Raw genomic sequence first — 12,797 nt, 5'->3', positions numbered from 1 at the left:
AAGCTGATGAGTATATGATTATAGTGATTGACCAAGCGCCGCCGCTAAGTGATCAGTTGGCGGCGATAAGCTTCATTATGCCACAGTGAAATTGTTGGCCTTCGGCGCGGCAAATCTAGCAAAGCAGCAACTGGGATGAGAAACAAACAGCGAAAACAATAGCAAATGAAATTCGATTAATTGACAAATGAAAGTGACATATAAATCGAATTTCGCTTGTTCTGTTTTCTTTACTACAACTTATTTGCCTTAATATATTTTTTCCTTCTACTCAATAACTTGAATGAATACTGCCAGCAAAAAATATTGGCACAGCAAATTTTTCACATTATATGCAACATATTATTTTTTTTTCTAAAATTTTTCCGCCAATTGTTTATGAAAAAATGGTTCGTTATACAACAAAAAACATACAAATATAATTCCTAAACTTAGTGCAAAATTAACAAAAAAATTTTCATGCAAATTTTCTAATTTTTAATCCGATTTTTTAGAATTTTTTTGAGTACGCAGTTTTGTAGTCCAATCAATTTTATTGTAATAAAGTACAAGTTTTAAGTAGCTAGGTATCATCGTTGATTTTTGCCTATTTTTTCACGCAATTATTTGGAAAAAATGCAAACCATCGTCAACAAAAAAAATCTCAAAAATCAATGCGATTTTTTACTATCTTCGAACTTGCACTTGTTTTACTAGAATTTAATGGTCTGCAAACCTGCATACTCAAAAAAATTCTAGAAAATCTGTTTAAAAAGTTGAAAGTTTGCTGAATTTTCGTGAGTTTTGCACAAAGTTTAGGAATTATATTTTAATTTTTTTTTGTTGTGGAATGAACCACAAGAAAATGGCGGAAAAAAAATAGAAAAAAAAATTTTTTCCATATATTGTGAAAAATTTGCTGTGAAAATACTTTTTGCCGGCAGTGTATATATGTGCGTATTGTTTTTCGCGTTTTTTAAAGGCTTTGTCCGCATTTCTGCTGCCGAATGTGTCAAGCAGCAACTAAAAGGTCGCGAAAACAGAAAAAAAGTTGTCCCAAAGCAATTTGCTGCTTTTGCCTTGGGCAAAGGAATTTGTCACCAAACAACCAATTCATTATTTGCTGCCAGTATCCAGGGACAAGCCGCAAACCAAGCCGCAACCGCAAGTTCTGTCGTTGCCTACTCTGCGTACCACGTTCTCCTTCACTTTGAATTGGAATAATATTGATTCCATTTATTTGCAGTAGTTAGTTTCTCACGGCCTGGAATGGGCAAACAAAAGTACCAAAATTTTTATTGTAAGCATTTATTAGCCGTCTCACTGGCTGCTGGCGCTCACGCTGTTTGACTGCCTGCCAGACCGGCTTTTGTCTGCGGACGGTCAACGCTTTGGCGCTAACCTCAAACTCATTGTTTCCTTCACTACTTTGCTATGGAGTTGTCGGCATTTTTATTCTAGTCCTTCACCGTCTACGTCTTCATCATCTTCGTGTTGGCTTCAACTTGGTTGAGTTGGCTCTATGGAGAAATACCACGTACTGCAATGCGTTTTGTGCGCCATGCTGTCGTCTGTACATCCTCACAATCTATACTTCCATTTGTAGCTTATTCCTTTGCCAGCGTAGCGTATCTTTGGGCGCACAAACCGAAAGTAGGTCGCTTTTGAGCCGCAATGTTGTTGGCATCGTGTAGCACAGTGTGGCAAGAGCGCCTATAGCATATTTTTCGTAATAGACGACTATTTACTTCGGCACCAGAGATTTGAGTCAAGAAAGAGGTATCTACCTAAAATCTGGCTGTGGTAGCTTCAAGTGTTATATTCTTAGAAGTGGAGGAAAAGTAGCAGTAATTTGGTACTGTATATTAAGTAGGAGAATCTTCAACCAACTGATCGAGATCCACGCAGTTATAGGGCATTCTCTTATATTGACACTCTTGTTGCTAATCCACCAAAAGAGACAGAAGGAAATGTCCTTGGTAGGCACCGCTTGTTGCTGCATCCCACAAAAAGCTGAGGTGTCCAGTGGTTGCAGCCAAGTACTAAGTACGATGCCCCTATGAGGGATATGCTGGTAAGAAATGCAAGATAAGCAAAGTGGCTTACTGCATGTCTCGATCCACTCTTGAAACGTGGCTGAGGCACTCGGGAAGATGCTTCTCTCTCTGGCACGATAGCGACCCGGACGAAAGTAGATGCGAAGCAAGCTTTGACTTTTTGCCGACCAAACGAAGGCACGGGCGAAACGAGGCGGTCATGCCAAAACTGCATTCTTTCGGCTCGGCTTCTTTGGTACCAATCAATATCATTGGCGGAGAAACTATTTGCAAAAGTAAGTTCTTCCACCCCTTCAAAGGTTAACTTTCCACTTCATCTGAGGCGTTGGGCGAGAAACCCTTTTCCAACTATATATGTGGACTCTCATAGTACACTTACGATAAGTAACTTCTTTTTCGCCTGTTCGTAAAATAGTAACATGGCGGGTATTAAAGATATATCCCTAACTGTCGAAGATAATTTCCTATTAAAGTTACTTTCTTGCCTAATAATTTCTCGAAGGACTCTAATAGATTAATTCTGTACTCCAGGGCGTTCGCCTATTCAGGACTTGAAATGAGCGTGCATTTTTATGCATAGGATGTGCCGGAATAAATTCTGGTCTGGGGTTCACTTTTGGTAAGCCTCCTTATTGAAGGGAATACCAAAAACCATATCTATATACAGTATATTTTGCTTTGCTGCCTCTATGCTTAAGTGCACATTTAAGATACCTACCCCAAAATGCACATCAGAGGCATCATTTTTAACATTTATAAGGAAACTGCTCCAATAGATGCATTCACCATACCTGCACATTGGCGATACCTGCCTTAAAAATTGTGCGACTAGTATCAATTATCAAAGAAAGTATTACGTTTACCTGCACTGGCCCTACAATTACCTAATTTTACAACTTTTTATTTATTTTGTTCATCTCGCAGAACAATTAAAATGGCTATAAATTTATGTAGTTATATAGATAATTATGTAGATACTATTCGGTAAAATTTTTGCTTGCAGTAATTTCTACGTGGTAAGTGCTTCTCCATTATTTAGGTTAGGTTAGGGATTTGGATACCTTCCTCATTGAAGCAGTAAAGAAAATTCGCTTAAGTGCCTTTTTCGGTAAAGTGCACAAATTTTTCGTGCAAAGAAGGATGTGCAGCTAAGCAAAATATACTGTATATAATACGAGAAGGCATTTTTTGTTCAGGATAAAAGATCTGCACCGTTCGCTCGATTTTCAAAAATGAGGTGTCAAATTAAAAGAGTTGGACTGTATGTGCAATAGGGTTTTCTTTTTTCGAAAAGAGTTGCCACCTTTCAAAAAACTGTATTCAAATTAAAAAAAAAAATAATAAATCAATTATTACAATATGGGTATCAATCGAAATGGTTTTCAAATGCTTTATTTCTTAGCTGAACTAAAGGAGGGTTGCCTTCTTCTCTTCTTTTTTGGCGCTGTAACCGCCTAAGCGATTTTGGCCGAGTTCAGCAAAGCACGCCAGTCGTTTCTCCTCTGTGCCAGCTGACGCCAATTGGAAACGCCAAGTGAAGCCAAGTCCTTCTCCACCTGATCTTTCCATCGCAGTGGGGCCCTCCCTCTTCCTCTGCTACCACCAGCGGGTTCCGAGTTGAATACTTTCAGAGCTGGAGCGTCGGTGTCCATTCGAACGACATGACCAAGCCAGCGGAGCCGCTGTATTTTAATTCGCTGCACTATGTCCATATCGTTGTAAAGCTCATACAGCTCATCGTTCCATCGTCTGCGGTACTCGCCATCGCCAACGCGTAAAGGCCCGTAAATCTTCCGCAAAATCTTTCTCTCAAACACTCCAAGAGCCGCCTCATCGGATGTTGTCATTGTCCATGCTTCTGCGCCATATACCAGCACGGGCATGATGAGTGACTTACAGAGCGCGGTTTTCGTACGTCGAGAGAGGACTTTACTCCTGAATTGCCTACTCAGTCCAAAGTAGCACTTGTTGGCAAGAGTGATTCTGCGTTGGATTTCAATGTTGACATTATTATCGGTGTTAATGCTGGTTCCCAAGTAAACGAAATTCTCTACTTTCTCGAAATTGTAACTGTCAACAGTGACGTGGGTGCCAAGGCGTGAATGTGCTGACTGTTTGATTGATGACAGGCGATACTTTGTCTTGTCCTCGTTTACCATCAGACCCATGCGCTTTGCTTCCCTATCCAACTTGGAAAAGGCAGAACAGACTTCGCGGTTTTTGTTACCGATGATGTCGATGTCATCGGCATAGGCCAGCAATTGCATGCTCTTGTAGTAAATTGTTCCTGAGCGGTTCAGTTCTGCAGCTCTTATTATCTTCTCCAACATCAGATTAAAGAAGTCACATGAAAGGGAGTCGCCCTGTCTGAAACCCCGTTTTTTGGGGAACGGCTCGGAGAGGTCTTTCCCAATTCTGACGGAGCTGGTGGTATTGCTCACCGTCATTTTACACAGCCGTATGAGTTTGGAGTGGATGCCAAATTCAGACATAGCGGCGTATAGGCAACTCCTTTTAGTGCTGTCAAAGGCGGCTTTAAAGTCGACAAATAGGTGGTGAGTGTCGATCCTTTTCTCGCGGGTCTAATATTTGGCGTATTGTGAATACCTGGTCTATGGTGGATTTTCCAGGTCTAAAGCCATATTGATAAGGCCCAATCAGGTCACTGACGGTGGGCTTAAGTCTTTCACACAATACGCTCGATAAGACCTTGTAACCTATGCTTAGAAGGCTGATCCCGCGGTAGTTGGCGCGAATGGCGCGAATGGCGGGGTCACCTTTCTTGTGGATTGGGCCCAGCACACTTATATTCCAGTCGTCGGGCATGCGTTCATCTGACCATATTCTGCACAAGAGTTGATGCATGCACCTTATCAACTCCACGCCGCCGTACTTGAATAGCTCAGCTGGCAGGCTGTCAGCTCCAGCAGCTTTGTTGTTTTTCAGCCGCGTTATTGCTATACGTACCTCGTCATAGTCAGGCGGTGAAACGTCGACTCCGTCATCATCGACTGCGGGCTCGGGTTCTTCTTCTCCACAACTTTCCGTGCTGCTTCCATTTAGTAGGGCGGAAAAGTGTTCCCTCCATAATTTAAGTACGCTCTGGACATCAGTTACTAGGTCGCCATTATTGTTCTTACAGGAGTACGCCCCGGTCTTTAAACCTTCCGTAAGTCGCCTAACTCTCTGGTAAAATTTTCGGGCATTCTTCCTGTCGGCCAGCATTTCAAGCTCTTCGCACTCACGTATTTCGGCCTCTCTCTTCTTATTGCGGCAAATACGTCTCGCTTCCCTCTTCAGATCCCTATAGCGGTCCCACATAGCGCGCGTTGCGCCCGATCGCAGCGTGGCCCTGTAGGCGGCATCTTTTTTTTCTGCAGCTTCCTGACACTCCTCATCGTACCAGTTGATCTTTCGGGCTCGCTGAAATCCGACTACTTCTTCGGCGGCGGTACTTAATGAGCGGGAAATGTCGTTCCACTGCTCGCATATGTCGGTTTGTTGAAGAGTGCTCTCTGAGAGCAGGTGTGAGAGTCGAATAGCGAAAGCGCTTGCTGTCTGTTGTGATTGCAGCTTTTCGACGTTAAGCTTTCCTTGCATATTTGGGCGATCATTTTTTGCTGCACAGAGGCGGGTGCGTATCTTGGCTGCAACAAGATAGTGGTCCGAGTCGATGTTTGGGCCTCGGAGTGTGCGTACGTCTAAAACACTGGAAGCGTGCCTTCCGTCTATCACAACATGATCGATTTGGTTTCTCGTTTTTCGCTCCGGAGACAGCCACGTAGCTTGATGGATCCTTTTATACTTGAACCTAGTACTGCATACTACCATGTTTCGGGCCCCGGCGAAGTCGATCAGCCTCAATCAAAGGAGGGTTGCCACCTGTTTAAAAAATCATATTAGGTAAGAAAAATATGTATAATTATATGGGTACTAAATGAAAGGGGTTTGGATGTCAAACGAAGGAGTGTTAAGAAATCTTTAGTTTGAACGCTAAGAATATTTTTGGGATGTCGAAAGAGGGTTTCCACCTGTTTAAAAAGTTAAATTCAATTTATTAAATAAGTTTAATGAATTACTAAAATATGGGTCTCAGTCGAAAAGCGTTTGAAAAACTCTTATTTCTGAACTGTACTTAGCGGGGTTGCCATATGTTCAAAAAATCAAATTCCACTTAATTCATAAATTAACTAAAATATGTATCGCAATGTCAGGCGAAGGAGAGTTAACAAAGATTATACTTGAAAATACTTTTGAAGAGGGCTGCCACCTGTTTGAAAGGTCTAACTGAATTAACTTATACAAAAAGTATATGAAATATAAAAATACCGTAGTCAAATGAAAGAATATTAAGAAATCTTTAGTTTGACCATGTGGAATGTTTGAAGGTGGCTGCCATTTGTTCGAACAATCAAATTTAAATTAGTTGTACGGTTTATTGAAATATATGTGTATCACACGAAAGAGATTTAAGAATTTAATTTAGGAATACTTTTGAAAGGGAATTTCAAAAATGAGATGCCAAATTAAAGAGTTTACCTGCAGATGTGTGGCAAAGTATTTTATGATTTTTTTTTTTTATTAAGAACTTTTTTCATCGGTATACGATGATTTGAAATTTGATGAAATTAAAAACATGTACTAAGCCAGACTGCTATTCACTGGCACTCGGAACTCTTATAAGTCTGGCTAACATTTGGAATATTTTTTAAGTTTTGAAATTAAGTTTTGGGCGTTTTAACGCCATGCAGGTTCACTAGTTACTTCTAAGAATTTACATACCTACTTAGTCCGTTCTGAATTAACCAGTTAGTAATGAAAGAAGAGCAATTCAGTTCACAAAATGCTTCCGATTCTATGAAATCGTTTCCAATTCTCTTCTCTCCCGCCAATTCGTTGATGTCTTCGATACCATTGGTCTCGCATCTATTGTTGTGTCAATTCGGCCCACTGTGCTTGACGGGTTTTGCTCGCATACCATTCACACAGCCACAGCCTCAGCCTCAGCCAGTCAGTCAGCCAACCAGCCAACCAGCCAACCAGCCTCTTTTACTTTTGCTACTTGAGATCTTGCACATGCGGCAGTTGGAGTAGGCCAATTCCTGTGCGATAATAAACTGCGCTTGTATGTACTTTTTATTATTTCAAAGATATTTGCCAGTTTATTTGCTGCTGACAGCAAGCGTGGCATAGAGCAGACTTTGTGGCGCGTCGTAGTGTCGCCGCTGCCGCTGCCGTTGCCGCCGATGATGTTACTGTTTCTAGTTTTACCACATCCAAGCAACTATGTAGTGGAGCTACAATTGTCTCTTTGTATAAAAATATTTAAGTCTCTTTGTTTGCTGGCATCGCAGACGTTTCTCTGCTTATATGTGAATTCACAAATAAAAAAAAAAAAATTAAAATAAAAAATATTTGTATATAACATTTTTTGGCATCAAAAATAAACTGTTAGTGCACTTTGCGACTTTTTTGTGCAAAAAAAAATAACAATACGAAATTTTATTACTTACAAATGTATAACAGCATGAAGTAAATGTGCGTTATTTACACTCAACTTAACTGACGCTTTTGGGGGCAAAAAAAAAACAATGCCTGACTCTTAAATGGAATGGAAATGTGATGCTATAAAGATACAAATTACAAATGTGAATTTTGATATTTGGCAATGGTTTTTGCACAATTTATTTGGCATTGTGCGATGAGAGCATCGTATTTTTATCGCAGAAGATTATTTATTTTATATTGTCTTTAGAACCTTGGTTTATATAATTTAATTTAATAAAATAAGCACACGGAGATCTAGCATTCCTGAGATTACTTCAAACTTCTTGATAATCGATTGAATTAGAAAGAATCTGGCGCTCTTCTCTTAAACCCGCAAAGCCTCATAAACCTTGGGGTTGCGGAGGTCTGTCTTTTGTAAGGCATTGGATATAGGCCACTTTGTCCTGATCAACCCCCGGCAGCACTTGCACTTCGCCGATGGACATTGGAGTAAACTCGCCTTTCCAAACACCGCTGAATGCACTAAACGGCTATAAGGAGATAAATACATCCGTGAATGCACCGAGTAGAGGAATTTCAATAACTACATAGAAAGATTGCTCCCAGCTTCTTCTGGGAATATCAAACCGGTGTCTCGCCAACTAACTATGGGAAGCCGTTGGAATAACTGCTTCCTTCATCGGTATTGCTGCGTCCCTGGTCATAAACTGAGGACAGTTTTTTGATATTTGGGTAGCTTCGAACATTTGTAGTCTGTTGGTTGTAAGTGATTCAGGAAGGTGGGGTTAAGAACCCCTAAAGACCATCGTGCTGGCGTAGGCCCTGCATGCCAAGTGTTTTCGCCTTAGTGCCAGTTTGTATGTCCTTTAGTAAAAAAACTCGACTTTATATTAGATCCCTCGTAGCCCACAAATTTAATATATATTTTTTCGATCATGCTATAACCGTTATTTTCAGATTTAATTTAATTTTTTTAGATCTAATGGCCTTATTCATAAAAAATAATGTAGATTTAAAAAGTTTTATAAAGTGACAGTTTCATAAATTTTTAAATTTATTTTATATATTTTTTATGCATAAGGTTATACAAGTTTTAAAACGGCATTATAGCGGATAAAAATTATTGAAAAAATAAGAATGGCAAAATAGCAATCTAATTTGAATATTTAGTCAACAAATTATAATCCAAATTTAACGATTATTTTTTAACGAAAAAATAATAGCCGGTTTCGCCAGCAATTTTAATGGAAAAAGATTTTTTATTTTCTATGAATTTCCATATAAAATTAAAAAAAATTAAAATCAATTTTCTCTTAAACTGCCTTCGTGAAATTGGCTGTAAGAATCACAAAATAACGATCTAAATTTAACAATGGAATTTTTACCAAAAATAAAAAAATCACAAAATAAAAAAATAATCAAAAAAATAATACTCACAAAATTTTGGCCTAAAAAAGTAAAAATCCGAATTTAATGATTATTCGATCGCACAAATAAAAATCGAAATATAACGATTTTGCTCTGACCTAAAAATAAAAATCTTTGTAGTTAATGGTTATTTTTGTTGATAAGCATTTTTTTGTCGATTTATTTTTATCGATTAGATTGCCGATATTTATTATCAGTGGCAATGTTCATATGTTCGTACCTAAAGGTGGAAAGTTGACAAGTCTATTTTTTTGAAATTTCTCATTATCTGTCATTCTGCATCAAAACCTAAATTAAAAAAAGTAGACTTGGCACCTTTTCACCTTTAGGTAGCGATGTATTTTTTTCCAACAATTATATTGTCGTAGGATTGTCTAATAAGTTATCGATTAATTTGTCGGTATCAACATTGACGAATCCAAGAAAAACCGATGAGTTAATGCCAATATTCCAGCCTTATGATTTATAAATGAGTTACCAATTTTAATCACTTCCTCCTGTTATTCCTTACAGCTTCGTCAAGGACTCCGAGTGGTCACCTTGCAGCGTCACCTGCGGCGAGGGCGTCCGCCGGCGTGTTTTTCGCTGCAAAATCTTCCTCGAATACTCACGCACCATTGCCACCGTCAACGATTCGCTCTGCGAAGGCATCAAACCGCACGATGAAGTTGAGCGTTGCGTCGGCGAACCATGCATGTTGCCCTCGCACCCTTATGATGAACAATATCCACGCGACTCGATCAAAGTAGGCGTCTCCGAGCCGGGCAAAACGTATGTGTGGCGCGAACAAGGCTACACCTCGTGCAGCGCTAGCTGTTTGGGTGGCGTTGAGGAGCTCATCGTAAATTGCGTGCGTGAGGATAACGGACGCGTTGTATCGCCATTCCTGTGTTCACATGATACGAAGCCAGAAGCGCGCGTACGCACTTGCAACGATCGACCCTGCCCACCACGTTGGAATTACTCCGACTATACACCCTGCTCGAAGTCGTGTGGCATCGGCATTAAAACGCGCGAAGTGCAATGCATACACGAAGTGACGCGCGGCGGTGAGAATACAATGGTGGTGCCGAATAGCATGTGTCCACAGCCGCCACCAGCCGATCGCCAGTACTGCAATGTGCTCGACTGTCCGGTGCGTTGGGAGGTGGGCGAGTGGTCGAAATGTTCGCACACTTGCGGCTATGGCATTAAAGAGCGCAAGGTGGAGTGCAAGCAAATAATGGCACAGGAGCATAAAATCGAACGGCCTGAATCGATGTGTCCCAGCGCTAAGCCGCCAGACAAGAAGCCATGCAATGTGAAACCCTGTCCACTTGAGGATCCGAAGCCAGTTATACAAGTCAGCAATACTACACACATACAACACGATCCGAAAAAGTCGAAAATCACACTCAAAGTAGGTGGCGCTGCAGTGGTCTTCTTTGGCACGCAAGTGAAAATAAAGTGTCCAGTGAAACGTTATAATCGCACAAAGATAAAGTGGAGTAAGGATCACAAACCGTTGGCGCGTTCAAGGAAGTTTAAAGTGTCGAAGAAAGGCGCTTTGCGTATATTGGACATAACATTCCGTGATGCTGGTGTGTATTCGTGTCATGCGGGACATAGTTCGGCGGAGATCAACATTGAAGTGAAGGCGAAGCCTGGACAGCAGCCGGAAGAGCTGAAATTACAAGAATCAGGTGAGTATGGGAGAAAATAATGCACTCGTGTATTAAATTAAGGCTAGTTTAAAAGCGATTTCGAACCATAGAAGACTAGGTTCGTTTGCCCAAGATAAAACTCAACAAACATTTAGGTCAGAGAACGATTAGAAAACTATTCGATTTGTTTAATGTGTTTCTTTAAGGTAGAAAGTTAGTAGGCGATTAAAGAAACTCCCGAGAATTATAGCATTCTCTACAAACAGTCCCCCGACACTGCGAAAAGAATAGATATCTCTGTGTTCATATGGAAAAGTAGCTTATGTCGAAAGGTTAGCTTTAGTATAAAGCGGCATTCGCAGCATACAATTGCGAATGACTCACTGGCGCTGAGCCGTTGAATAACTTTTGGCCAATAAACGTGCAATAAATAGTTCCGATACTAGCAAGTCAATATTCTTATTAAGTCTAATCAAAAAATTCCTTGTCGTTTGAAGAATAAAGGGAATGCCGCATTATACTAAAGCCAGCCTTTCGACATAAGCTACTTTTCCATACGAACACAGATCTAATCGTTCCCTAAACGAATTCCTACTTAGTTCTCTGACCTGATTTCCAATTCGAGAAATATTAGAGTACTCTTTAATTTAAATTAGATTCCTGATGGGAAATCTATGTCTCTCTAATGTTTGATAAGCTGAATGTAGACTCTGCCTTCTAAGTTTTTGCATTTCTGAATTCAAATTTTTTAAACTAGAGAACTGTTGGCGTCCTTATTACATTTAAAGATATAATTTTCATTTAACTACGGAAATTTACTATTTTTTCCTTATCCATTTTCAGAGCGTTTGGTTCGTGAACGCGATGGCACAGAAGCATTAACTTCTGCCGATATGACCACAGTTGGAGATGCCACAAACAGGTAATTGATAAATTTCATATGTAGTATTATTAAACGAGTATACTTGCAGTGATGCAATTGTTTCCTCATCTAAGGTTTTACGGTTGTTTTAGTACCCTTTCTTTCTTTCTTGTCCTTCTTTTGTCCGAAGCAGGCACAAACCGAAGGGTGCAGAACAGAACTCAGACTACATGCCGTCTGTTGTACTGTTTTTATGACCCTTTTAATCTTTTTAATATCTGCACGATTTACGAATAAATCTAAGCAGATTGTTGCATGTCACAGAGCTCAGGTGTTCGTCTGTCAACACAACGCGGTCAAATGTCCCATACCTTGTTCTTGCAAAGGCGGCGGGGCAGTGTTCCGCCATCTTATTATCTTCAAGGCGGGATAATAATACGGTCATGTACGCCTCTCACAGTCAGTTGTTTGTGCCCCGTGAAGTGACTACTCAGCAGGCCACCAAGCTATCTGCAGTCCCGTCTGCCCAATGAGTTAAGTAGATATACCTTTTGAGATTGAAGTCAAAATGAGTTTTGCCCACTTGCAGCCCCTCGATGCCTCAAGGTTATATCTGGGCGAAGTATTCACAAAGTTTCTTTTCCTGTTGGTTGAATGCCAACACTCATGCCATGACTCCATAACTCATTCTGCGTAAGGAGCTGGGATCTTTATCCAAGATAATGGGGATAAGCTGCATTTTCCTCGGTCTTCCAGGCTAAGGTCTTTGCATTCCTCAAAGCCATGGACTGCGTGGTGGAAAATAGGTGGAGGGCAAAAAGCAACTTTAAAACTAGTTCGACAATGCAAGTTTCGTCTAAATTATGTTGGTAAACATAACGAGCTTGCTTTACTCTGGGTACCAGGTCACTCGGGAGTATCTGGTCACCAGACATTTCACTAATTGTCCAGATTAGCACTCCCATCTTCGGAAATCCAAATTTTTCAATAGCAGAGCCCGCTTCGCTTTCAAATGTCCAGTAGTAAAGGTTTCACCTTGATAGTCAGCGGCAGAACATCAGCAACATCAGTTCTAATCCAATTTTCCAAAACTCTCACTTGAGTTCATCAAAATTTATCTTCATTAGGCGAAAGTGATAGTTTATTAAGGCTTGTTTCTTCCGAGGTTCAACGTCGCGAATAAATTTAAGGTCTTCTTGCGAAGTAGACCAACTGAAAGAGTGCACAATAGGGTGGTCCAAAAACGCGCAAAGTCGGAGTTGTAATGCTCTCACGCCCTAGGATTGCTCTATATCGAAAGAAGTATACTCCTATTTTTTT

The 12,797-nt window shown here is 40.4% G+C and overlaps 1 protein-coding gene across 1 annotated transcript in view; it reads left to right on the top strand.

Annotated features, from left to right (window-relative positions):
- The window catches only part of LOC118735605 (protein madd-4), a gene marked incomplete in the record, with an annotated part of 164,615 nt that overhangs the window by 96,975 nt on the left and 54,843 nt on the right, over positions 1-12,797 (top strand). Inside the window, 2 exon segments of the mRNA XM_036465453.1 lie at positions 9,486-10,654; positions 11,459-11,537. Of these exon segments, the coding sequence (XP_036321346.1) occupies positions 9,486-10,654; positions 11,459-11,537 (1,248 nt within the window).

Source organism: Rhagoletis pomonella, unplaced genomic scaffold, assembly GCF_013731165.1.
Source record: "Rhagoletis pomonella isolate Grant_MI unplaced genomic scaffold, Rhpom_1.0 Rhpom_scaffold_00003, whole genome shotgun sequence".
Lineage (NCBI taxonomy): Eukaryota > Metazoa > Arthropoda > Insecta > Diptera > Tephritidae > Rhagoletis > Rhagoletis pomonella.
This window is presented reverse-complemented; position numbering and strand designations above follow the sequence as displayed.